The 27,926-nt window shown below is 37.4% G+C and overlaps 3 protein-coding genes across 3 annotated transcripts in view; 1 reads left to right on the top strand and 2 right to left on the bottom strand.

Moving 5' to 3' along the window:
• Positions 1-2,723: 2,723 nt before the first annotated feature.
• Positions 2,724-3,281, top strand: LOC141719011 (uncharacterized). The gene has a single exon (XM_074521387.1). The coding sequence runs from the start codon at positions 2,724-2,726 to the stop codon at positions 3,279-3,281; it is 558 nt and encodes a 185-aa protein (XP_074377488.1).
• A 4,303-nt stretch (positions 3,282-7,584) lies between these two features.
• The window catches only part of LOC141720027 (uncharacterized), an 80,388-nt gene continuing 60,046 nt past the window's right edge, over positions 7,585-27,926 (bottom strand). The window contains exons 3-4 of the transcript XR_012574209.1: positions 8,002-8,044; positions 7,585-7,888 (exon numbers count right to left, since the gene is read on the bottom strand). The gene's annotated coding sequence lies outside the window, so the exon portion shown is untranslated. The remainder of the gene's footprint in view (positions 7,889-8,001; positions 8,045-27,926) is intronic.
• On the bottom strand, positions 25,793-26,716 carry LOC141716906 (uncharacterized). The gene is made up of 2 exons (XM_074519065.1): positions 26,572-26,716; positions 25,793-26,480 (listed from the first exon to the last, which is right to left on the bottom strand). Exons 1-2 carry the CDS (start codon positions 26,662-26,664, stop codon positions 25,941-25,943), a joined length of 633 nt encoding a protein of 210 aa, XP_074375166.1. The 5' UTR covers positions 26,665-26,716; the 3' UTR covers positions 25,793-25,940.

Below are 27,926 nucleotides of genomic sequence, written 5' to 3'. Positions count from 1 at the left end.
TGCTTGCAATATGCTCTTGCTTTTTTATGATCTTTTGACTTTGCCGCATTGACAATAGTAAAAAAAATGTTTTCAAAAACATTTTTTCCGTATGCATGATGTCAATTGAATATCGTAAACTATGTGATGACCAATAAGGGAGTTCGTAAAAGATTGGGACATGAGTCTAATGATGCTCTTCCCCGTATCCGACACTCCATGCCTTCGAATTAGTCTTTCCGGGTGGTGGAAAAACTAAACCATCAAGCAATTCCTTAACACCCTCACCGGAAAAATGACCACGAAATAATCTTCTTTCTTCGTTATCAAACAAATTACTTTTTTGACGGAGTGGATCATTTGATTCAAGGAATATTCGGTTCATGCCATAAAAACTACATTTTCCACAATATTTTAATTGAAACCCTTGCACGCTTCCAAGACACACTTGACATCCCATCTTTCCTTTGTCCGACCACCCACCTATCATACTCATAGCAGGATAGTCACTAATTGTCCACATAATAGCCGCTCTCATTGTAAAATTTTGTTTCAAAGATTGGTCGTATGTCTTCACCCCGGTATTCCACAATATCTTCAATTCATCGATGAGAGGCCTTAGACAAATGTTAATATCTTTTCCAATACTATTTGGACCCGGAACTATATCGGCCATGAACATATAAGGCTTTTTCATACACATCGATGGTGGAAGATTATAGACAACTATCACCACGGGCCACACACTATATGTTTTTTCCCGGTAGGGCCAAAAGGGTTGAAACCATCGGTCGCAAGACCGAGCCTTATGTTACGAATCTCTTGAGCAAATGAAGGATACCGACGGTCAAAAAATTTCCACTCTTCTCCATCTGCGGGATGACTTATTTCTCCATCTTTCACATCTCTATTTTTGTACCATCTCATGTGATCGGATGTATGTCCCGACATATATAAGCGTTGTAATGGAGGGATCAAAAGAAAGTGTCTTAAGATTTTTTTTGCTATTTTTTTACCAGCTTTCCTAGAAACATCCCGATAACGATCTTCACCACATATATCACACACAACTTTATCCTTGTCATCTCCATAAAATAACATACAATCATTCTCACATAAATCAATTTTTTCATATTCAACCCTCAAATCCTTCATAATTTTTTTCATTGCATAATAACTTTCGGGTAATGTATGTTTTTTTGGTAACACATCCATAAGAAGTTTAAGCAAACTATCAAAAGCTTTATTACTACAATGTGAGTTATTTTTGAATTCCAATAATTTGGTGGTAAAACTTAATCTTGTGTACTTTGTATTGTCGGGATAAATAGGTGCTCCATTTTCAACAATAACCTCGTACAATTTTTTAGCACTATCATTTGGAGCTTCTTCTACATTTATAGTTATGTATCCGTAGTTTCATAAAATTGATAATTTTCACCGGCTAAATCATGTAACATCGCATTTAAATCTACCGGTTCTTCTACTCTCGAAGGTTCCCGAACACAATAACGGTGATGTGATGTTCAACTACGTTTTCTTCCTATTTTTTCACCATGCGACGTCCACACGGTATAACCCTCAAGCATCCCTTTAGCGAGCAAATGAAAACTAACATCATCAATCTTTAACCAATTCAAATTTTTACAACATTTACACGGACACTTCATTGTACCATCTTCCATTCCATTTTCACTGGCAAATTTTAAAAAAATTTCTACACCAATTCTATATTCCGGGGTCAATGAAATTTTATCGCTTTGCAATTGATTACCAATCCAACTTCGATCAATGGTTTCCATCTACAATAATATTTTTTTAAATTAAAAAAAACCTATTTAACAAATAATTTATCATTAATCTCATATTTATTCATGTATTTCATAAAACAAACAAACACACACACTATAATTACAATAAATGAAACTAACTTACAAATTATCTACTACCAAACTTCAATTCTCACAACAAACATTATATAAAAAAAAAACATTAAATACATACACCACCAACATAAACACACACACACACACATTATTACAAAATATGGAAATAACTTACAATTTTCTGAAACTCCTCCACTTCAATCCTCTGTTTTTTTTAATTTTTTAGCCAAAATCAAGAAATGAGGGATATAACAAAAAATTAAAAAAAAAAGGTTAAAACCGACCGGCAGCGGTCGGTTTTAGGCAGAAGAATAAAACGACATCGTTTTCTCTATAACGGGTACTTTTTTTGTACCTTAAATTAATTTTTTATTATTATACAAAACCGACCACCATATACGGTCGGTTTAACCTGCAGAATTTATGTATATAACCGACCACATGAAGGTGGTCGATTTTAAAAGTGACACATCAGCAAAACGATGTCATTTTTTCAATAAAACCGACCACCAGTGGGTGGTCGGTTTTATGTGTGCCACGTCATCGATACGGTGTCGTTTAGTTGCCATATAACCGACCACTAACGTCGGTCGGTTTTAAGGTGACCAAATCAATGTCGCTCGGTTATGTCCGGTCGGTTTTACCCTATTTTCTTGTAGTGTTATGCACCTCTTCTAGAGGACGCGTCTCCTCTAAATTAAACCCTAGCTCTATTCACTCCAAGTGTGCTATATATAAAAGGTCCCTGGCCAAGTCAAATATTCACCAATACACGACCCATTAAATATATCTCAAAACATTTTGGTCTCTGTTCATCTCAAATCCTTCATATTTTCGTGATTTTGTGAAGTCAAAGCAATGGAAACCGAGTTCAATGGCCATGACAGCAAATGGAATGTTTTGTATGATCCAGCCCTACATTTCGTTGAAGAAAAAATCAGCAATAAAGATTTTAATATTTTCCATGCAATTGAAAGGAAGCTATTCTACAGGCTAGTCTATAAACTTGGTCGAAATATTGATGAATCTATGCATGTAGTGGCATTCCTCATCTGGCTCGAAAGAATCCATTACAGCCACAACCCCGTCCACAAAGTGATTGCATGGCCGTTTCATCTGGTTGATGAACTTTCCGATGAAATTAGAGGATTTTTAAAGTGCCTAGAGAGAGAGAAAATAGGTAGCGAGTACATTTGTCTGTATTCCGTTCGAAAGTTATGTTCTCGCCACATCATGTTGTTCGAGTTTCACCATAGAAGGAATAGTATTCTTGAGAGTATTGCAAATATTGTATCAGAAGTTTGTAAGAAGGCTTTCAAGGACATACTGATAGTTGATAGTGAGTTTGCCGATGTAGAAGCAGAGAAAATGGGGTTCGATGTAGAAGTGAGTTTCCAGGGGGGTTTCCGGAAATAGGGCTTGGAGGAAATATAGGCTCCATAAAGCAAGTGACGAACAACCATTGAATCTTCGAATGGTTTGTTTATGCTAGATATGTGTTTCTCTATGCATTTTAAAAACACACTACACTCCTTGGTTTGTTAAAAATCTGAAAGATACAAGAATTTCTAACAACATATATATTAAATGTATACTAATATCCATCCAATAAATCCAGCATTCTGCAAGAAGAAAGTGACAGTTTGCTACAGCCTAAATACAATATAGTTGCTCTTTCATATATCAATTGAAAGCAGTACTATTAATGGTACTTATTTAGTCATATATAGCACACACATTAATATCCATAGGGATTACAATGGACACTAAGCTTCATAGCAGCACCATAGTTAAAAAACTTGGCACAAATGAGATAGTAGGCGAAATTCACCATTCCAATTCTTGACATAATCCAGTAAACATAATCCGCTCTTCCTTCATTAATATCATCAGGCAACCAGTCTGTAGCTCGACGTATTAATCCAATGACCAGAGCACTTGAATAAAAGCCAATTCCAACTATCAAAGATATCATGGTAGTCGCAGTGTTCCTTAAGGATTCTGGAAATTCTTGATAATAAAATGCAACCTATCCCGAATACTGTAATGCCTCACTGATCCTGATAATTTTTAAGTTTATCACTAGACAAAATGCCAATAAAATTTTTGGTATAACAAATAAAGCCAATATAATATATATACGATTTTCAATATTTTTTCATAAAGGGATTTGGTTAATATTAGTTATATGCTAGATGTTATAGCTAGGACTATATATCATTCGAGATACTTTTAGAAAAGAGATCATTTAAGTATAGTGTATGGACGGGCATAAATCTCAGTGATTAGTTTAGTAGATTTGGAATCAAAAAATTAGTAGATCTGTTCCGCCCAAAATGGAAATGGACTGTGAGTTGTAGAAATGCTTTTGAGAAGTTAAGATAAACTGTGGATACTAAACCGGTCATCGGCCTTCCGGATTTTGATAAGCCATTGGAAGTTCGTATAAATGGTCGGATAAAGCTATTGGGGTGTATTGATACAATAGGGTCATCCAATTGGGTCATCCAACTGCATATTAAAGTAGGAAGTTAAAAGACCTACAAGAAAAAATGTTGTGATATGAAGACGATCATTTGTGAAGTTTTAAGGATATTTATTGTGCTTGAACTTCTCTATAAATCTTTGTTTCTTGTTTTATCTGAGAAGAAGATAAACAGAAAAATAACTGATTTTTTTGTTCTTCTGCTGCTTGTATATACTTTATATCAATCTTGATTACATGGATAAATATTAACCAAGTAAATGAATTAATCAATCAATAAAGTTGTGGTTGAGAGATGACTTCCTTCCAAGGAGCTTTATCCTTGATCACTTATGAATAGAAGAGTGGAATAACATTTGGAATTTTATATCCAAGTCTTACTGGTGATTACAAGGATGGAATGATAGATTGCCTTAATAATAATCTTACTTTCGACCTTGTAGACTTCATTGTACCTAGGTGCTGACTCCATGCACTCCTAGAATGCTAAGTTGAGAGTTTAAGTGCCTAGGAATCTCACTGGTGACTCTTAGTACCACCAAGGCGTGTAACTTGCGCATATACTCCCTTGGATAAACTTAGTTGTGACCAATGAGCTGTTGAAATGCTAACTTGTGACCTGGACCTTCCTTGTTGCATTCTTTAGTTTCTAACTAAGTAGAGACTAGAAGGCACCAAGGGGAAGCTAACTTGCAAATGGAGCTTCCTTGTAAGCTTAGGTTGCGAGTACAAGGCTACTAGAAGTGCACTCTAGTAAACACTAAATGCCTTAGCTTCAATTTGATTAAGAAAAATGCTAAGTGGCGATTATACATAGCATTGGTTACCTAGTATGCACAACTAATGCCTTACAAAGTTTTAGAGCTTCATTTTCCCTTTAATGAACCAATTAGTGCCTTAGAATTATTTTGATCAAGTAAATAAATTTAAGTTGCTACAATAGTTATACACATGCACGTTTGGAGATAGTTTCTACTTTAACTTCTTTCATGTTACTCCTACTAGGTCAAGACCAGTTCCTTTAATTAGATGCTGAGTTGTACTTCAATCTTATTGCTCATACTAAGCAAAAAAATGATCGCAGTGACTCCTACTACAAGGTACTGATCACTTTGACTTAGTTTTCGCAGAACGATGTAGCCCTTAAATTGTTCCGTCTTCAAGTCTTCTCTCTAAGTCTTCGTATAAATTATATAACATGCATATCCAGATACGAGTCCTCACTTAAAAATTCTACTAATGATAATACTCAGATTCCTTTCACAAAATGCTAATGCCTAGTGCAACTGATCTAGTTCACAGATGACTAACTTCAATTTAGGTCTTCGTATTATATCCTTGATTATATTATGAAGCTTGCAACAAATTTATCGCTTTAAACACCAACTGTCAATAAATAACTGTACTTGTACTTGAATCTTTTCTTATTCTCAGACACCATCTTTATTGTTATTACAATCTTGAATACGTCATTCACTGTTCTTCACTAACGCTTGAACATATAAATGAACTCCTTTCGGTGATTATAATTTCAAGACTGCGGATGTCTTCTTCAACATTTACCTATACCTTGTTTTCAGTTCTTCAGATTCCTATGCTTCAAACACAGTCTATCTTCTTTCAATGCTAATACACTAAAATTTTCTGGTGGCACTTTTACATTGAATCTTCATCATTTCTGAAACCCTGAAAGTATTTAACCTTTATTCTTCACTGAGGCATAAACATATTAATGAACTTCTTTCAGTGACCTGTAAACAGACTTCCACCTTCTTTTAATTTGATTCTTTATATATGTCTTGTCTTTAATTCTTCCTGATTTCTTATGTAAACATAGTATTATTTACCTGTTATGTTTAAGTATTGAGTTATCACATCTACTGTTCATACAGTCTCGCAATCTCACCAACAGTTGTTGTCTATTGTAGTGAAGAAAACGGCTAAGAAATCCCGGGCATTCAAGATTATGTGTCTAGGCGCAGAACGAATGAATAAATCAAAGATTCGGATGTTGAAAGTCAATTTCCTGTCATTAAGTATGAACTACCCCGAACAACTTGATGATTTTTACATGAAACTGTATGGCATTATATTGAATATTCGGGCTCTAGGAGAAGAAATAAGTGATCATATATGGTGAGAAATTGCTTTGTACAGTTCCTTCAAAATTTAAGAAAAGTGCATTAACAATAGAACAATTTGGACATCTAGAGATGATATCGGTAGAAGTGGCTATTGGGTTACCTAAGGCACAAGAAGAATAATTAGAAGAACATAATGGGAATACTAGGGGCAACTATTATTGACAAAGAAGAAATTGTCAAAAAGAGAAAATGACGAGGATAAGCTTTTGTGTAAGAGAAAAATGGATTAAGCGAACGAAGAAATAAAGAATATATGAGCAATCATACATGCAAGGTCATGGAGGGCCAGATAAAAGCAGGGTCGGGTGCTATAATTGCAACATTCTTGGCCATTACGTGGAACCTCGACGAACCAGGGAGCATAAACAAGAAGCCACTAGAGGAATTGAAAAATAAAGAGCATGCCCTCTTGTTGGTAAAATTAGGAGAAGAAAGAAAAAATATGATGTTACTCAACAAGTAAAAAGTAGTACCAAAACGCATTCCAGATGGTGAAGAAAAACAAGTCGAGTCGAATTTGTGATACTTACAAGTAATCACATGATGATTCAAAAATCAAATTTTAAGGAACTTCTCATTAGACGGGTGAGCTTTGATGTCAAATAATCAGATGTTATGTGGGCTGCCCAAAAATACTCAACCTAAATGTATTATCCATGGGTGTTCGATGTCAAAAGCCTCTTTAAAAATATTATATAACCTCAGGTCCCACTAATAGAGTAATAGCTGGCCCATGTACTTGGGAATCGAATTTGAAAGCAATGTACTCGACTGAGAGGGGCGCATGTAGCACTTATGCCTCAATTTTAGCCCTATTTAGGTAAGGCTAATAGGGATGACTCAAAAGCGCCTCCGCAGGATCAGCCTCAGGGTAGGAAAGAAAGACTAACCAGAAAATCATTTCTAGATAAAGCAATTATAGTGCGAAGAAAGTATTTGAGTTAGTTAATGGGATCTTTGTGGTCTAATATTTCCAGAAAGACCTGCATGAAATAAATTCTTCTCTCTTTTGATGGAAGACTACAGTCAAATCATGTGGATTTACATGCTTAAGAGCATGGATGAAGCTTTGAGTGCATTCAAGAATTTTTGAGCTAAGGTTGAAGATGGATCAACAAAGAAGGTAAAAGTATTCAGAATTTACAGGAGATGGGAATTCTCGTCAACCGATTTTAAATCTACTATAAGGAAGCAGGAATCATAAGGCATTTCACTGCTCCGTACACGCGTCGGCAAAATGGCTTCATAAAGTGAAGAAACCTAAATATGGTAGATATGGCGAGGAGTTACACGAAAGAAGGTGCAGGTTCCATCCATGTTGCAGGGTGAATCCGTTAGTCATTCAGTTAATCCCGCTCGAGCTTTATTGCGACAGACACCATATGAAGCACAGACTGAGAAAAAATCACACGTTGGTCATATACGTGAACTTGGGTTCTTAGCTCATATGAAGATTTCTAGTACTAAAATAATAGAACTTGACGATCGTAATAAGAGAGTACTGAACCTTAGAAAGGAGTTAGGAACCAAAGTGTACGATTTGTATGATCCTGAAAGCAAACATATATATGTTAGTAGAGATGTAATTTTTACCTAATCTTAATTATGAATAAATGTGATTATATTTACGTATATATTGAAGTTTGGTGAAAAAGAAATATATTTGTATGCATAGTGAACAAGTGTGTATCATGGACGTACTAATCAAATAAAGATATGTGATTAATGACTTGAGGCTTAAAATTTTATTTAATTACAAAATTTTCATTAGTTTTTAGTTATCGTTATAAAAAGGTTCTCAATTGATATGACATACATGATATATTGATAAAACTAAGACATGGCAAAAATACTAAAATATGGTAAAAGCATAAACATGGCATGAACAAGATATGGGATTTGAAATTACTTGGAAACGCTTTTGATTATATTAACTCAACGTAATATACTAGACTTTGTATACTATATTAACTGAAAGTAATCTACTAGTATTTGTGTACAACTTGGGAAAAATTTTGAAAACATAATTCTTATGCACTCATATCATATGTGTATATTTTCTTCTTTCTAATTTCAAGTGTATTTTGTACTCTCTCCATTTCTCCAATATTTAAAAAATATTTATCCTCTTTCTTTTCTTGAAATACATCATTATCTTTCTTGTAGTGGAGTCTTTCTTTTTCTTAGTGTGAGGATACTTTACTCATTTTCTTCAAAAGGCCTTTGAGTGAGATTCCTTTTTTATCGAAAGTTGATTTGTCGTCGAGATAATGTTGATTTACTCTTAGTGGGAATCTACTTTTGTCTTCACACCTTTGAGTGGAATGTATGTTGATGTCTCTTTATTTCGAAATTATAACTTAAATAAATATAAATGTTAAGTACATGTAAGATGAAATATTTAAACTCATTTTACTATTTTACCCCTAATAATTTCAGATTAAAAAGTATATATATAAATTGATTATAACAAAAAAACAAAGATAAAGTAGAACATTTGAAACATTGGGGGTATTTTGGACTTTTTCTTAAATAATCAATAGTAGAAACAACAGGGGAAATTCCGCGGTACTCATCTTTATTGTCATCACCTAAGTGAGTTGAACTGCTTTCATCATCGGAATCATCTATATAATTTGCTAATTTAAGTAAGGATTTTTGCACTAGCTTCTCGTTTTTGTTTGGGCATTTAATTTAGGGAAAAGAAAGCAGTAACTTCTTTGTTGATAATAAATTATTGTCTTGATGACCATTTGTTGATGATATATTTTGAAATCTTTTGATCTTCTTTGAAATTGTTCTACCACTTGATTTTGAAAGATAAAACAATGCTAAATTGTTGGCCTTTAATAAAATTTTAAATTCTCAATAACAAATCCACGGAATGAAGAATCTTGGACATGACATTAGTAGAGGGGAATATCGGCTTTAATAGTCTGTGGGCTTGAAATTTGTTTTGAACAACCTTAAATATTATGAGGCATTTGGAGTAAGAATTTTTCTCAACTGACTCGAAGAAGTCCCACCATTGTAGAAAAGAAAAAAGACGTTCTTGTAATTGTTTTTTTGGTCTTCAAGTAAAATAGCCTTATTTTTCTTCTTATGGATAAAAAATGAATTGTGTCATGGTTGTTGGTAATCCCAGTAGGAAAATGTGGAATAAAGGTTTAACTGTCTTTTGAACTTGTAGGAAAATATTTTGGAAGGTGGAGTTTTTAGCCCCACTGGCTTGGGTAAATGACTTGTTATATTTAATATATTACATTCGAGGGGGTTGAGTGTCCCATATCCTGGTCATTGTAAAATTATTGAAGGTAACTGATTATGTGTGCAAAAGAATGACTTGATAGTAGTCCCTAGTTTTGTATAGATCCCAAGGTTTAAACATTCATCCTTAAGGAAAAATATCTCATATAGCCAAAACAAACATCATCATTGTTAAACCATATTCTATTGATACACCCTTCTAATGGTTTATTTTGGAAAAAATTTCAGAATTTAATTTGAAGAAGTTTGATTGGCTTATGAAAAATTCCTGGTTTTGAATTTTTGGCAGATGAACTTCAAGCTTTGATAGAGGTTTTTGTGGAACTAATAGTGTTGGGTTTTTGAAATGGACCTACTGTTTAGTCTAGAAGGAAGTATTAGTGGGTTGACTGGATGAAGTATTTTGATGGACAACTTAAATTCAATTTTCTGAAGAGGTTAGAGATGATGTTGAGTGATTTTGATATTGAGACCATGGGATTTAATGGTTTGAAGAGCTATAAATAAATTATTATCATCTTCATATTCAATTACCTTATCGATCGAAGATATGATAGGCTTTCCTCATGAAGTACTTGCTTTGCTTTATTGCTGAGTGTTCTTGAACCGATCTGGAAAGGTAGGGGCTTTACACCAACCTCTGCCTTTTCGAGGCATTAATCTATCATTTTTGCAGAAAGCACGAGTAAGGAAATCAGGAATACGGTTCATATATCCTTAAATATGTTTAATGTCAAAATAAAAATTGTTTAATACTCCCTCTGTTCAATTAATTTCTCTACACTTTTCTTTTTGATACGTCCCTCTCAATTTTCTACGTTCCAAAAATAGCAAAGTTTTATAATATAAAAATTAACTACATCAACTCACATCCACTACTTTATTGCCCTACACTCACTACATACATTAAGAATTGATCTGTCCCACCACTTTACCCACTTTCCTTACTTTTTCTCACAAAATTATATTTTTTCTTAGTCTTCGCGCCGAACCCTCCATGTAGAGAATTTGTTTTCCATAATGCAAACATATGTTATGGTATAATATTTTGCACATCTTTTTGTAAAATCCCTTTTGCATAAGGCGGTTTTTTTGTTTAATAAATCACTCTAATATGTTGTGATGTAGAAAACAATTGTAAGTATTTCCTTTTGCCATTATAGAATAATTTCTTAGACAATCTTCCCAGCATGCAGATTTAAATCAGAGTATTTTTTGTTTACCATTGACTACATGTTTCAGTTTAACTCTTTATCCTAACTTAGATGCATGTCTCAAAACTTTAGATGCATTATGATCAGTATGGTGTAGACAACGGATATCCAAAAACTGAACTTTGACTTGTCATAAATGTCTTTTCGTATAGAAAACAAAATATGATTCATCTATATTATGAAAAAGATATTGATAAAATAAAATACCCACAAAAGAAGTACCAATTCAATGAACTTGTACCTTGAGCAATATTGCAGAAAAGAGATCAATGATCTCGAATCAAATGGGATCATATCAAAATCTAGATCACGTGGTCTTTTACACCTTTTTATGTCAGTATAAACTCTGAAATTTAGAGAGGCTCCCCACGACTAGTTATCAATTATAAGCCTCTACATAAAGCTCTAAAATGGGTAAAGTACCATATGCCTAATAAAAAATATCGTTTACAATAGCTATGTTCTTCAATAATTTTTTCTAAATTTGATTTAAAATCAGGATTTTGGTAGATTCAAATCTATCCAAAAGATAGATATAATATGTTTGTGGTATCATTTGGACAGTATGAATAAAATATTCTTTCATTTGGAATCAAAACTGCCCCTAGAGAATTTCAAAGAATCATTAATGACATATTTAATGACTACTCTACCTTATTTATAGTATACATCGATGATGTGCTAGTTTTTTCAAATGCAATTGAATAACATTTGAAGCACCTTTAATTTTTTTTCCATGTATTTTTAAGAAAAATGTTTTAGTCATATTACAATCGAAAATTTCACTCTTTCAAACTAGTGTAAGATTTCTTGGTCACAACATCTCATAGGGAATCGTTGCACCCATTGAAAGAGCTCTAACTTTAGCCACAAAATTTCCTAATAAAATCATCGATAATATCCAAATATGGAGGTTTTCAGGAAGTTTCAATTATGTCTTGGACTTCTATTCCAATATTAATAGGATAGTCAAACCCTTACATGACCGTCTTAAGGTTAATCATGTTTTTTGGTCATATGAACATACCGAACTAGTCCAACAAACCAAAGCATAAGTTTTATAAATCCCTTGTCTACACCTTGTTGATCCTAATGCACCTAAAATTTTGAGACATATGCATCTGAGTTAGGATATAGAATTATAAGGAAATATATAGTCAATGTTAAAGGACAAACATCGGTTTACATTTGCACGCTAGATGATTGTTAAAGGAATTCTTCTACTATTAAAAAGGAAATGCTCTCAATTTTTTCAGCATTATAAAATCTTAGAGTGATTTATTAAACCAAAAAAATATCTGATAGTCGATTGTAAGCCTGTACCAGAGGTTTTACAAAAAGATGTTCAAAATATTGCATCGTAACAAATTTTTGCCATGTGTCAAACATTATTAAGCAATTCTTATTTTGACATTGAACATATTAAAGGAGATATGAACTATGTTCCTGATTTTCTTAGTCGTGATTTGTGCAAAAGCTGATAGATTAATTCCTCGAAAAGGCAGGGGTGGGGGTAAAGCCCCAACCTTTCTAGATATGTTCCATAAGAATCAACAACAAATCAAAGCAAGTACTTCGTCAGAAAAGCCTATCATATCTTCGATCCATAAGGTAATTGAATATGAGTATAATAATATTTTATTTATAGCTCTTCAAACCATTAATTCTCATTGTCTCAATATCAAAACTCTTTCAATAGCATCTCAAAGCTCTTCTAAAAAATCATTTCAAGGTTTCCATCAAAATACTTCATCGAGTCAACCCACTAATACTGCTATCCAGACTAAATAGTAGGTCCATTTTCAAAACCCAACCCTGTTAGTTTTACAAAAACCTCTATTAAAGCTTGAAGTTCATCTTCCAAAAATTCAAAACGCGCAAGTATTCATAAGCCAATCAAACTTCTCCAAATCAAAAATTGAGAATTTTACCATAAGAAACCATCAAAAGGTCATATCAATATAAAATATGGATTTAACAATATGATGCTTTTTTGGTTGTTTTTCCCAAATGATGGATATTCAAACCCTGGGATCTATACAAAATCAGTCACTACTACCAAGTCATTCTTTGAATACATAATCAATACATTTTTACAATATCCAGGATAGAGAACACTCAACCTCTTTGTATACAACATATCAAATACAAAAGTCATTCACCCAGGTTAGTAGGGCCATAAACTTCACATTCCCATATCTTTTCGTACAAATTTCAAAAAACATAAACCATTGTTCCATATTTTCCTACTTAGATACAATTCATTTTTATCCAAAATCAAAAAAATAGTTATTTGAATCTATTTTACAATACCATACACATTCATACACTCTCTCCCTTGCTGGTCTCATCGAAGGAGCGGCTACAATCTATTCCAATAACTTATTTTAATTTGGTGATTAAAGTACTTAGTTTGCATATCTAGCACGAATAGACAATTCTTTGATCTCCACAATAACAATCAATTCCTCAACTTTTTTATCGTATATTAAACCTTTTTCCATACAAAACCTAACAAGTTCATTATAACCATTAAATTAACTATTCGGAAAAGAAAATGAATATATACGAAAATGTGATTATAGGTAGCCACTAGCCAGAGAGTAATATTCAGATTTACCCTATATTACATTATTAAAATTAAAATAATATATTTTTTGGTGATGTGTAGATATATACTTAAACTTTGATAGTTAGTATTTTAGCACATGGACCCAACATTTTGGAAAAAAATATTTGTTTAAATACATCTTAAAAACTCTAAAATAACTTTTTTTATTATTTAATGTAAATATAATTTTTTTAAATTAAGCTAAATTTTTAAGGGGCCTATTTATCATAAAAGAATATTACATTATAAACACATGTGTTTATTTTGTACGGTTTCAATTCAATAATCAAATTAATAAATATGTTATTCGATAGCTGAAAACTTAACAATTTATTCTCTATTGTTAAACTTCCTAAGGCTCATGGTGAGAATATTTTAAAACATGTACTCAATTCTAAGGCTATATATAAGCCATATAGTAAAAAAAAAAGAAATGATAGAGTTGCGAAAAACTCAATTCCAAGGGAGTTGCGAAAAACTTGTCCCAAAATTTGTCTCATATTACACATAACAAGAGTTTATTGGTATGATTGGTTGTAATTTTTATAAAATGATGGGTGCATGATGCATACATATTATTCAAAAATATAATTTTCCACATGTTATTTGGAACAAATTTTGATACAAAATTTTAGTACCACTAAGATCACTCAAAAAACAAAAATGCCATTAAAATACGTGCATAAGAAAGGGTTGTAATATGTTAATAATTAACGTGTAAATGCAACTAAGGTAGGAATATTGTATAGTGTAAAATATGGGGAGAAGTTCAATACAAATATTTAAATTTATCACAAAAATATTTGTAGATGGAATTTTTTAAAAAGAGCTTCAAAGGATGCTATATTTTTTCCCAAGAAAGAAAAGATAAAGAAATTGTGCATATTATTCTCCTTTTTGTTAATTAGGAAATATACATATTCTTAAATATATAAGCTTTTAAAATAAATTTCTTAGAATGGCCAACTTATGTGTTAAATATAGGACAAATGCCACACGAGTTATGGTTAGGATTTTCAGATAATCCAACGTAGCCATTACTCATAATAAAATTACGAATAAAACCCTAACTTATGCACCTCTTCTAAAGGGCGCGTGTCCTCTAAATTAAACCCTAGCTCTATTCACTCCAATTGTGCTATATATAAGTCATCTAATATGGGTCATATTACACATATTAGAGTCACTTTACACCTTATAAGAGTCACTTGCCATCATATATTGGTACAATTAACATGTTAATATCATGTACATACAATTAGAAATCCTTTTACCACCTCTTAGTACCACATTCATACAAGTCAATTTTGGTACACATTTTGGTTCTAATTAATATGTAAGTCACTTTTCACCATATTATAGTCATTTTGCAACCTATAAGAGTCACTTTCCACCATATATACAACAATTGACATGTTGACATCATATACATCCAATTTGACATCGTTTTACCACCTATTAATGCCAGTTTCATACAAGTTAATTTTGTTCCACATTTTGGCTCTAATCAACCATGTAAGTCACTTTTCACCATATTAGAGTCACTTTGAACCCTATAAGAGTCACTTGCCACCATATATTGATATAATTAACATGTTAACATCATGTACATGCAATTTGACATCCTTTAACCACCTCTTGGTACCCCTTTCTTAAAAGTCATTTTTGGGCCACATTTTGGCTCTAATCAAACATGTGAGTGACTTCTCACAATATTAGAGTCACTTTGCACCTTATAAGAGTTACTTTCCATCATATATTGGTACATTTAACATGTTAACATCATGTACATGCAATTAGAAATTCTTTTACCACCTCTTATTGTCACATTCATACAAGTCAATTTGGTCCACATTTTGGTTCTAATTAACCATGTAAGTCACGTTTCACCATATTAGAGTCATTTTGCACCCTATATGAGTCACTTTCCACCATATATTTGTACAATGAACATGTTAACATCATATACATCCAATTTGACATCTTTTTACCAGCTTTTAGTTCCACTTTTCATACAGGTAAATTTTGTTCCACATTTTGGTTTTAATCAACCATGTAAGTCACTTTTCACCATATTAGAGTAACTTTGCACCTTATAAAATTCACTTTCCACCATATATACAACAATTAATATGTTAATATCATATACATCCAATTTGACATCCTTTTACCACCTATTAATGCCACTTTCATACAAGTTAATTTTGTTCCATATTTTGGCTCTAATCAACCATGTAAGTCACTTTTCACCATATTAGAGTCACTTTGCACCCTATAAGAGTCACTTGGAGTAACTCTTATATATAAGCCCCTGGCTAAGTCAAATATTCACCTATACATGACCCATCAAATATATCTCAAATCCTCCATATTTTTATTCTTTTGTAAAGTCAGAGCAATGGAAACTGAGTTCAATGGCCATGCCAGCAAAATGGATATTGCTTTGTATGATCCAGCCCTGCATTTTGTTGAAGAAAAAATCAGCGACAAAGATTTCAATCTTTTCCATACAATTGAAAGGAAGTTATTCTACAGGCTAGTCCATAAACTTGGTCGAAATATTGATGAATCTATGCATGTAGTGGCATTCCTCATCTGGCTCGAAAGAATCCGTTACTGCCACTACCCCGTCCACAAAGTGATTGCATGGCCGTTTTATCTGGTTGATGAACTTTCCAATGAAATTGCAGGATTTTTAAGGTGCCTAGAGAGAGAGAAAATAGGTAGCGAGTACATTTGTCTGTATTCCGTTCTAAAGTTATGTTCTTGCCATATCAAGTTGTTCGAGTTTCACCATAGAAGGAACAGTATCTCAAGTTTGTAAGAGGGCTATCAAGGATATATTGATAGTTGATAGTGAGTTTGTCGATGTAGAAGGAGAGAAAATATGGTTCGATTATATCAATCCACGGGGGTTTCCGCAAATAGGGCTTGGAGGAAATATAGGCTCCACAGACCAAGTGACGAACAACCATTGAATGCTTAAACGGTTTGTCATTCATCTTCCATTATTCCTAACATTGCTCCTCCGAATAGAAAAACCAACTACTCAATCAAGGAAAGCGTATCTTAAGCGATAAAGTATGGAGAAACGTATCCTGAAAATAAAGTTTTGTCAATCTATTTATGCATTTTCGATTCTAGTTTTGATTGGATAAAGGTATAGCTCGTACTAGATATGTGCTGCTCTATGCATTTTAAAAACATACTACACTACTTGGTTTGTTAAAAAATTGAAAGATTCAAGAATTTGTAATAAAGGTTAAGTATCAAATGGTAACTGAAGTGGAGGTCGTGTATCAAAATCTTCATTCTAGTTACGGAGGTACCATTTGAATCACTAAAGTCATAATAAATATCAAACATATATTTCTAAATATGTGTTCGGAAAGTAAAAATAATCGTTTGTTGGGTTGTACATATTATTCTGCAATACTACCATAACCAAAAGAAAAATTGTAAATTCTAGTATTTTAGATAATATATTTAGATTTTAAGAAATTTATTTACTATTTATTTTTAATTAAATCAAATAAAATAACCGTAAAACGATTATTTTTACTTTTTGAACACATATTTAGGGGTATATGTTTGATATTTGTTACGACTTTAGTGATTCAAATGGTACCCCCGTAACTTTAATGAAAATTTTGATACATGTCCTTCACTTTAGTGACCAATCTGATACTCCTTGGTTTGTTAAAAAACTGAAAGATTCAAGAATTTGTAATAACATATATACTAAATGTATACTAATATCCATCCAATAAATCCAGCATTCTGCAAGAAGAAAGTGACTGTTTTCTACAACCTAAATACATTATAGTTGCTCTTTCATATATCAATTGAAAGCAGTACTGGTAATGGTACTGATTTATTCATATATATATAGCACACACATTAATTTCCATAGGGACAAGAATGGACACTAAGCTTCATAGCAGAACCATAGTAAAAAAACTTGGCACGAATGAGATAGTAGGCGAAATTCACCATTCCAATTCCTGACATAATCCAGTAAATATAATCTGCTCTTCCTTCATTAATTTCCTCAGGAAACCAGTCTGTAGCTCGACGTATTAATCCAATGACCACAACACTTGAATAAAATCCAATTCCAACTATCAGAGATATCATGGCAGTAGCAGTGTTCCTTAAGGATTCTGGAAATTCTTGATAATAAAATGCAACCTGTCCCGGATAATGTAATGTGATAGGGTGTAAGAGACCCGGATATACGTCAACCTGGACTAAAGGAATACAAGCTCAACTAACCTACCATGACCCCCCTCTCCCCGGCCCGGGTCTATCCTATTGCCCGGATCCGGATCCGCCTACATACCCGGATCCGGATCTATCCTATTGTCCGGATCCGGATCCACCTGCATACCCGGATCCGGATCGGGGCCAAGGCCACCAAGAGGAGGGTCTCAGCAAACACACTCACATCCCGCAACCCGCCAAGCAAGGGTACGTGGGCACGTGACTATGACAGCTATCAACAACCAACACACCAGAAAAGCACGGCGCGTGTCAGAGGCCGTTAGGACACTCTGAAGGTGGTCCTCCCCTGGACACGTGTAAGCAATCCACCCAAGCCAGGCGTCCTCTGGTCCCAAGATCCAACGGCCCAGATTTAGAGGTAACTACCCGTAAACCCTACCTTGGGGCTATATATACCCCCCAAGGCTGAAGGGTTTAGGGGTGGAAAAATATTCACTCTTGCACACTCACACTCTCTCATACACTCAAAATACACAGTAGCCATCACATATACACATCCACACACAAACACACAGTAGCCTTTACATTACTTACATACACCTTCTTTTTCTCCAAAGCCTGCTCTTATTCTCACACCGGAGGCACCGTGGGAGCCAAACCCCCCTTCCAGTGTTGTTTTTTAGGCGCCCAACCAGCAGCTACACCTCACCCCCGCACAGAAGGTCCAGGAATGCCGTCGGATGGAGCCGCCCACTCACCGGAGTTATCATTTGGCGCTAGAAGGAGGGGGCTCCATCCTGGGGTCTCGGTGCCCCTGGATTCATCTTCATCAGCAAACTCTTGAGAGAGTCCACTTTTAAACCTGTAAGAACATAAACAACCAAACCCTTTTTTGAATATGAATTTTCATTGTAGCCACGTTTGTGTGAGCTTGTTACTTTAGGCCACGTTTGTATAAGGCCGCTCTTGTTTGTTAAGTTTTGGTTGTTTAGAGTTTGATAATCTTGATAATCTTGAAGCTTGGGGTTTGATAGTCTTGGTAATTTCAAAACCCAGAACTGTTTTAGCTTGCATATTTTCTTCTGTGTTTAAGAGCCTGTTGTTCTTGTTTAGTATTATTGTTAGCAAAACCCAGAAAGTTTGCTTGCTGTTATTCTGGAAATTTTTTGTAACCTTCAAAAAAGCAACCTCAGATCCACATTTGTAGCCTCAAACCTTGGTCAGTTGTTTTTACAATTGTGGTAATGGTAAGAGCAGGAAAAAATACCGCCGGTAGGCCCTCCGCCAGTACCCATATTCAGGATCAAGACCCCTCTCAAGTTCAAGAACCTGGAGGAGACATGGAGACCTTCCAGGAGCAACCACTGACGCAGCATACCCCGGTAAGGGATGCTAGAAATGTCATAGAGCTCAATCAGTACAAGTACACCAATATTCCAGTTGCAGAGGAGCATATGGCTAACTTAACAAGCCACGAACTTGCTGAAGCAATCAGGCTCTACAGAGATGAACAAGCCCGGGCTCAGATGGAATTTGAACAAGATGATGAGCAAGAAGAGTCCGGGGACTCTCAGCAATCCAGGAGATCTGTCTTCGACCGAATTGGGGCTAAGGCAAAAAAGAATCAAAAAGAGCCAAGTAAGAAGGAGACAGAAGCAACCAGAAAGAAAAAGTTAGAAGAATTCAGAGAAAAGATAAGAAAGGAAGAGGAGGAAAAGCTGGAGCAGAAAATTCAGAAAAGAATGCAGCTGGAGGAGGAGAGGCTCCTAACTAAAACAAGAGGCAAAAGAACTCGGAGGGACCCTACCCCCGAACTCATTTCTGATGACAAAGAGGAGGGCCAGAAGGATCTTAAAGACATGATTTATGAGCTCCAGAGAAAGATGGAGAGAGATTCTTGGTTGGAAGTTGGGGAGACCCTCACGCCCTTCTGCCACTCCCTAGAAGCCATCCCTCGACAGAAAAATCTCAAACACTACAACTTCGACTCTTTCGATGGACTGGGGGATCCGGAAGAGCACCTCAACTACTTCGAACAAATAGCTCAGATATACTATTACAATGACTTGACGAAATCCAGATTCTTTGCCTCGACTCTCAAAGGGGGGGCTCAAAGATGGTTCAGTAGAATCCCATTAAGAAGCATCCACTCCTGGAAAGAATTCAGAGGAGCCTTCCTTAGAAGATTCAGATCCAATAAAACACATGAAATGCACATGTGCCACCTAGAGACAATCCGCCAGTATGATAACGAAGCACTCTCAGCCTATATACGGAGGTTCCAGGAAGCCATCAACATAATTTCGAATCTCGATGAAAGGGAGGCTCTAAGCATATTTCGAAGAAACCTGGATCCAGAACACAATGAGAGGTATATTGTGGAGTTGATAAACAAAGAGCCCCAAAGCCTGGCCGCGGCTTATTCTATGACAGCCCGGTTTATAAAAGAAACAGATGTTCTCCAGGCGATGAGAATGACTCGGAATGTAGGAAACAGGAACAAATCTTCTGATGACCGGCCGAAAGGGGGTTACCATCAGGAGAAAAAGTTCAAACAAAGCAACCAAACCCAGCAAACAAATGTTGTACAAAACACACCAATATTCCAAAGATTGGGCCCTAAAACAGAATCCAAAAGTGATCCCGGTCCACCTAGGCAGGCAAGGGAGCCTAGGCAAGAGCCAGAGTGGACACCACTAAACAGGACCCGGGAAGAGATACTGAAGGAAATCAAGGGAAAGCCATTCTACTATCCCCCAAAGCCAATGCAGACTCCGCGAGAGAAGCAGGCCTTACCACAGGCAGTGCGACTACCATGAAACCCATGGACACAAGACTGAAAATTGTCTCTCTTTAAAATACTTCATTGAAGATCAAGTCAAGAAAGGCAACCTGAATCAATACATCTCAAGGGAGAAAAATCAGAGAGAAGAAAGGCAAAGGAAAGGTAAGAATGTGGTGAATGTGGTCCTAGGAGGTTCGTACTCCCCCTACGAGCCCGGGCTCAGGAGATGAAGTGTTCTCCATTAAATCCTACCCGGAGATGATGATCTCATTCTGCAGCAAGGATTATGAAGGAGTGAACCCGAATCACAACGAAGCCTTGGTTGTAACACTTGATATCTTTGACAACGAAGTAAGAAGGATGTTGATCGATAATGGATTCTCACAAAACATACTCTTCAAGCATACTGTGGACAGGATGAAGCTTGGGAGCGTACGCTCCAATGCATGCCAAGAGGACCTTCTGTATGGGTCCGGGAACAACTTGGTCCCGATACAGGGAACTTTATACTTGCCAGTCGTATTCGGATCGGGCTCAAACCAAGTTACCCATGTGATAAAGTTCTACGTGATCAATACTCCTTCATCCTACAACGGCATAATCGGGCGCTCGGCCTTGACCAGGATCCAAGCAATCACCTCCATATCACATTTGAAAATCAAATTCCCAACTCCAACCGGGGTAGGAGAAATCAAGGGAGACTATGAGGTAGCTGAAAGATGTTATAGCCAGGCTCTGGTAATGGCTGAAACCCACCAAGACAACAAGAGAAAGGCCGTGGTACTCCGGAAATAACAAAGTATTAAGAAACATCGCCCCCACTCAAGGGACGATTCGAGGAAAGAAGTTCAGGTCATAAATCCCCTCTCAAATCCGAAAGCAACCAAACCAAGCTCAGAAGAGCAAAAGAGCAACCAAGTCACAGAAGGGATTGAATTGAGCCTAGGCTCAGATTTTTATGAAAAAGAACACAGAGGCTCGGATCCAGAAGATGGTATCAAATACGGATCAATCCAAGATAGAGGCCGCTGTTGAAACAGAAACAATTCTAATCAATACAAGCGATCCTTCCAAAAAGATAAAGATAGGATCCGGACTCGAGGCTAATTTCAGAAAAGACCTAGTATCACTACTCTGAGGGTACTCTGATATATTCTCCTGGACCCCGAAAGACATGTCTGGGTTGGATGAATCCATAGCGATGCATAGCTTGGACGTCAACCCAGAGAGGAAGCCAGTCAAGCAAAAGAGAAGAAATTTTGCCCCAGAAAGACAGAAAGCAATCGATGAAGAAATTGAGAAACTACTGAAAGCTGGAATAATATGCGAAATCAAGTACCCGGAATGGCTGGCAAATGTAGTGATGGTGAAAAAAGCAAACGGAAAATGGAGAATGTGTATTGATTACACAGACCTGAACAACGCATGCCCCAAAGACCCCTACCCCTTGCCAAACATTGATCAATTGATTGATGCGACTTCTGGGCACGTGATGCTAAGTTTCATGGACGCCTACTCGGGGTACAACCAGATCAAGATGAATCCCCGAGACATTCTAAAGACAGCCTTCATCACCCACAGGGCGGTCTATGCCTATGTAATGCTGCTGTTCGGATTGACTAATGCGGGAACAACATATCAAAGGGCAATGAATAAAATCTTCAAGGACCAGATTGGAAGGAACCTGGAATCCTATATGGATGACATGATTGCAAAGTCCACAAGCATCCCCGGGCACATAGGAGACCTGAGAGAATGCTTCGACAACTTGAGAAAATACTCACCCAGGCTCAATCCAGAAAAATGTACATTCGGAGTAGGGGCAGGAAAATTCCTTGGGTTCATGATAAGCAACCGAGGGATTGAGGTGAACCCAGAAAAGATAAAAGCAATCCAAGAGATGAAGGCCCCCAGAACACAAAAAGATGTGCAGAAGCTAGCAGGGTCACTAGCTGCACTCAGAAGATTCATCTTCAAGCTAGCTGAAAAATACCTACCCTTCTTTGACCTGTTAAAAGGAGCAACCAACAAGAGAGAAGTTAATTGGAGCCCGGAATGCCAAAGCGCATTTGAAGAAATAAAAAGGTACCTTTCTCAATCCCCTGTGTTAACCAAAGCTCAACCCGGGGAACCTCTATCCCTTTACCTGTCAGCAGGGGCCCTGGCAGTTGGAGCAGCCTTGATCAGGGAAGAGAATGGCAAACAGCAACCAGTTTATTATGTGAGCCAAGTACTAAAAGACGCAGAAACCCGGTACCCGAGGCTAGAAAAGTTTACTTTTGCCTTAGTCACAGAATCCAGGAATCTCAGACACTACTTCCAGGGAAGGGAGATACGAGTTGTAACCAATCAACCATTAAGGAAGATAATACACAAGCCAGATGTCTGAGGGAGGTTGGTAAATTGGGCAGTTGAGTTAAGTCAGTTCAATCTGAGTTTCACTCCTAGGACAGCAATCAAAGCCCAGGCTCTAGCTGATTTCATCGTAGAATGCAATTTCCCAGAAGAAGGGCCCGTGCCCATGAGCATTGACCCTGAGAGAAACACAGATCAAGAAACAGAAGCCTGGGCCCTCAAAGTAGATGGTTCTTCAACCAATGAAAGATCGGGAGCCGGGCTCATCCTAAAGAGCCCCGAAGGATTCACAATCCAAACAACAATCTCCTTTAGCTTCTCAGCAACAAACAACCAAGCAGAGTAGGAGGCCTTGATTGCAGGATTGAAGCTAGCAAGAACACTCAGGATCCAGAATCTCAAAATCTACAGCGACTCCCAGATCGTTGTAAAGCAAACAAATGGCGAGTACGTAGCCAAGGATCTAGTGCTAGCCAAGTACCAGGCTCTGGTCCAAAGCTACCTCGCTTTGATACCAAAAATACAAGTCATCCAAATCTGCAGAGAGGAAAATTCAGAAGTAGATACACTATCTAAGCTTGTTCAAAATTCATCAGATTTTGATTGCTCCGTCTACTTCGAAGAATTGCAGAAACCGAGCACAGAGTCTGAAGAAGTCATGGAAATAGACAACAGTCCAAATTGGATGACTTCATTCATTAATTACTTGGAGAAGGGAGAGCTCCCGGAGGATAAAGGGAAGGCCAAAAGGTTAAAGGCAAAAGCTTTAAAATTCTTCATTGAAGAGGGTATACTCTATCGCCGGACCTTCTCCTCCCCGATCCTCAAGTACATAGGCCCAGGAGAGGCACAGTGCCTTATGGAAGTTCATGAAGGAATTTGCGGGGACCACATGTCCGCAAAAGCACTATCTCACAAAATCATAAGGCAGGGGTACTACTGGCCTACTATTCACCAGGATTCAATAGACTTTATGAAAAAATGCAAGGAATGCCAACTCTTCAGCAATGTGACACGGATGTGCCCAGTCCTACCTTCTTCAGTCTTGTCACCAATCCCATTTGCTGTATGGGGCATTGATATCATGGGACCCTTTTCCAGGGCCAAAGGAGACTTCAGGTACTTACTAGTCTCAATTGATTATATGACAAAATGGGTAGAGGCAAAGGCAATGAGAACAATAAACCAACAAGACTGCATGAAGTTCATGGATAACATTCTGATGAGGTTCGGGATCCCGAGAGTACTGGTCTCAGATAATGGTCCGCAATTCGTTGGTTCAGAATTTGAATCCTACCTTCAAGAACGGGGTATCCGGCATAAGAAGTCATTTGTAGTCTACCCTCAAGGGAATGGCCAAGTTGAAGTAACAAATAGAATACTTCTCAGGGAAATAGAGAAGAGATTCAAGGAAAGCAAAACCAAATGGCCAGAATAATTGCCTAATGTAACCTGGGCATACAGAACAAGCCCCAGAACAAGCACAGGAGAAACCCCCTTCAAGCTGGCTTACGGAACTGAAGCCATGCTACCAATTAAAGTAGGATCCCCCTCCCATCGAGCAATCAACATTGACGAGATAGCAAATGAGGAGGGGCTCAGAATGAATATTGAGCTAATTGATGAAGTCCGAGACTAGGCAGTGGCAAGAATGGAAAAGTATAAGCAGAAAACAAGAGAGCCCTTCAGCAAGAAGTCCCGGGTCAAAAACTTTCAAGTTGGAGACCCGGTCCTTCGAGATACGGAAGCTTCAGACCCCACCAACACTGGAAAGCTAATGCCAAAGTGGGAAGGCCCATACAAAGTCAAGGATGTTCTAAGGCCAGGAACATACAAGCTCATGAACATGGATGAGACTGAAGTACCAAATACATGGCATGGACTCAGGCTCAGAAAGTTTTACCAGTAGAAAAAGCAACCAAAAGCAACCAGAACTTGTAGCCTATGGCAAGCAACCAATCTATGATCCTGAATTTTGTATGAAAAAATTTGCAAATCAATGAAAAGAATTTTCCTTTCTTAGAAAATTATTACTTTTAAATTACCAGTTATAGAAGCAAAAAACAACCCGGGTACGTTACCATACCCGGGTTGGAAGCAAAAACAAAGGCAACCCCTATTTGCTTAGAAAATTTCTAAGTAAATGGAGCAATCACCAATTAGACATACCCGGATAAGCATTCAAATCCGGATTGCAAGCAACCATTATGCACTTATATTTTCTAAGTACATAAAGCAATACTTCAACCCGGGTGGGTATTATACCCGGATTGAAAGCAAATTTCAAGGCAAAATTAACCCGGACAAGCATCCAGATCCGGGTTGCAAGCAACCATTATGCACTTATATTTTCTAAGTACATAAAGCATAAAACAATACTTCAACCTGGGTGGGTATTATACCCGGATAGTAAAAACAAATTCCAAAGCAAAATCAACCCGGACAAGCATTCAGATCCGGGTTGCAAGCAACCATTACGCACATATTTTTTCAAGTACATAAAGCAAAAAAGCAAACATCAAACCGGGTGGGATTTAAAACCGGATCTAAAGCAAATTTGAAAGCAAAATCAACCCGGATAAACATTCGAATCCGGGTTAGAAACAACCATTATTCACTTATATTACCCCAAATATATAAAGCAAAAACAATACTTCAACCCGGGTGGGTATCATACCCGGATTGAAAGCAATTTCAAGAGCAAATCCGGATACGACTTCATACCCGGAATAATCCGGATATCACACCCATCCGGATCGAAGGCCATAGCCACAATCCGGATCAGGATCATTTGCGCAATAGAGCCAGGATCCGGATCGCTCATAAAAATAAAAAGTACAGGTTGAAGAAAAGCAAATATTTTCCACAATTGAAGGAAAGTACAAGGCAACGAGAAAGTACAAGTACAAAGCAGGGTCCGGATTGCCTTCAATCCGGAACAAATCGAAATATTACAAAAAGTTCAAATCAAAGTACGATAATGGGAAATCTTAGAAAATGAAATTACATGGGTTGGGCCCGAGAAGCTTTGCAAAGCTGGTCCGGATGTAGAGGAAGCTGGGGCTCGGACCATCATAGGGTTCCGGTTCCCCTTGACCCTGCTCAACTGCAGCCTTTGCAGCAAGGAACTCCTGGATGAAGCTCTCCCAAGATGCCAAGGGGTAGGTCTTTATGTGGCGCTCAGCAACGACCCAGGACCTACGAACCTCGGGAACCCCGGCCTGAGCAACCTCGAGGTCATAAACATCGCTAGCCTTGAATTCAGCAATGATAGCCTCCTTGTTCAAATTTTCTTTAGCAGCAAGCTCGGCCTTGAGCCTCTCCACTTCTTTGGCCAGCCCCTCAGCCCGGGTCTCAGAATCCTTCAGCTTCTCATTCAACCCGGACTCCACCACACGGAATCCCTCCCGGGCCTCCTCGAGCTCTCCCCTCAAGGAATTGGAAAGTATCTTCTCGGCTTTAGTCTGGTTGTTGGCCTCCTTGAGCTCAGTAAAAGCAACATCGGAGCAAATGGATAATGCACTCCCAAGCTGAGAAACAAAAAAACATATTTATGAGCAAAGTAAAAAATGAATTAGAGGGCATAATCCGGAACTAAGAAATCAAAAGTTCAGAAATCACCTGCCCCCATTGACCTGTAACCCTCTTCAAGGCAGTTGCCATACTGTACCCCTCTACCTCCTCCCAGTCATCTTCGGAGGGGATACTGGACATGAACCCGGGTAGGTCGATTAGAGATTTGGTACCTATCTTCACGACCTCTCCATCGGGCCCTTTGCCTTCTGAATCACATAAAACCCGGTTGGAAACCACAGCTTTGCCCCGGGGTGGCTTGGCCGGAACAGATTTTCTTTTCTTCCTAGGGGGGTCATCACCGCCCAGAATCTCCTGGACCTCAGGCTCAGACTCGTGGCCCGGATCCGGGATGTTCTGAGGGACGGAGGACTCGGCCCCTCCCTCAATATCTGCGGAGCCAGATCCGGGACCAGGGGCTCCCTTGCTTGTTTTAAAGGCCGGCCTGAGGGTGTTGAAAGCAGCAGCATATGCAGAAGAAGACATGATTTTCAGGAAATTGCGGTTGAAATGAGGCAGACCTGTGGAAATGAAACAAAGGGAGATCAAATTCCGGATTAAAGGCGAAAAACTTATGCAAACAGACAAGCAAACTGGACCTTGATCCGGATCATCTAGCTGGATGAAGGAGATCCGGATCAAAGGCAAAAAACATACAAACAAGTTAAAACCAAACTGGACCTTGATCTGGATCATCAAGCTAAGTGAAAGAGATCCGGATCAAGGGCAAGCATCTTATCCGTAATCAAAAAGAAAAAAGGAAGCATGACCCGGGTCCCCAGGAGGGAAGAGGGAAGAGGAATCCGGATTAGGAGCATAATAAATTAAAGGAAAACTTACAGCCGAGATTAAAAAGCAGCTTATGGTTCATGAATGTGTCCTGAGTCGGCTAAAACTCGAGAGAATCACAGAAACATCTGATCTGGGTAACAGCCCGGTCTTCAAGCACAGCCGGGTTGAACTTAGTCTAAACTCCCTCGATCGTGAAATAAGGGAGGTAAGCCAAGTCAAATCCCTTCAAGAGAATGATCTCCCCATTCCAGTACTTCAAAGAAGACTGGTGCATTATTGGCTTGGCTCTACCAGGGCCATAACCACACTCCGAGGCCCGGAACCTGATCTCATAAAAAGATTTTTGACTCGACTTAGAGAGATAGAAAATATGGTGGAAGAGCTTCAAGGTGGGCAAGAATCCGAATTTATTGCAGCAAGCGATGAACCAGGTCATCGACTTTATTTCATTCGGAGTGATTTGCATCGGGGATATCTTGTACACGTGCTTGCAGAGGTGCTTTATGAACATATGGCACCGGGGGCTCCATCCGGATCTGAGATGTTCCATCCAGACCGGGACAAAACCATCTTCCGGACGATGATAAATCCTCTCATGGGGTTCTGGCCAT

Source organism: Apium graveolens, chromosome 4 (genome assembly GCF_009905375.1).
Source record: "Apium graveolens cultivar Ventura chromosome 4, ASM990537v1, whole genome shotgun sequence".
Classification (NCBI taxonomy): Eukaryota; Viridiplantae; Streptophyta; class Magnoliopsida; order Apiales; family Apiaceae; genus Apium; species Apium graveolens.
The sequence above is the reverse complement of the archived record's forward strand: the minus strand, read 5'-3'. Positions and strand labels throughout refer to the sequence as shown.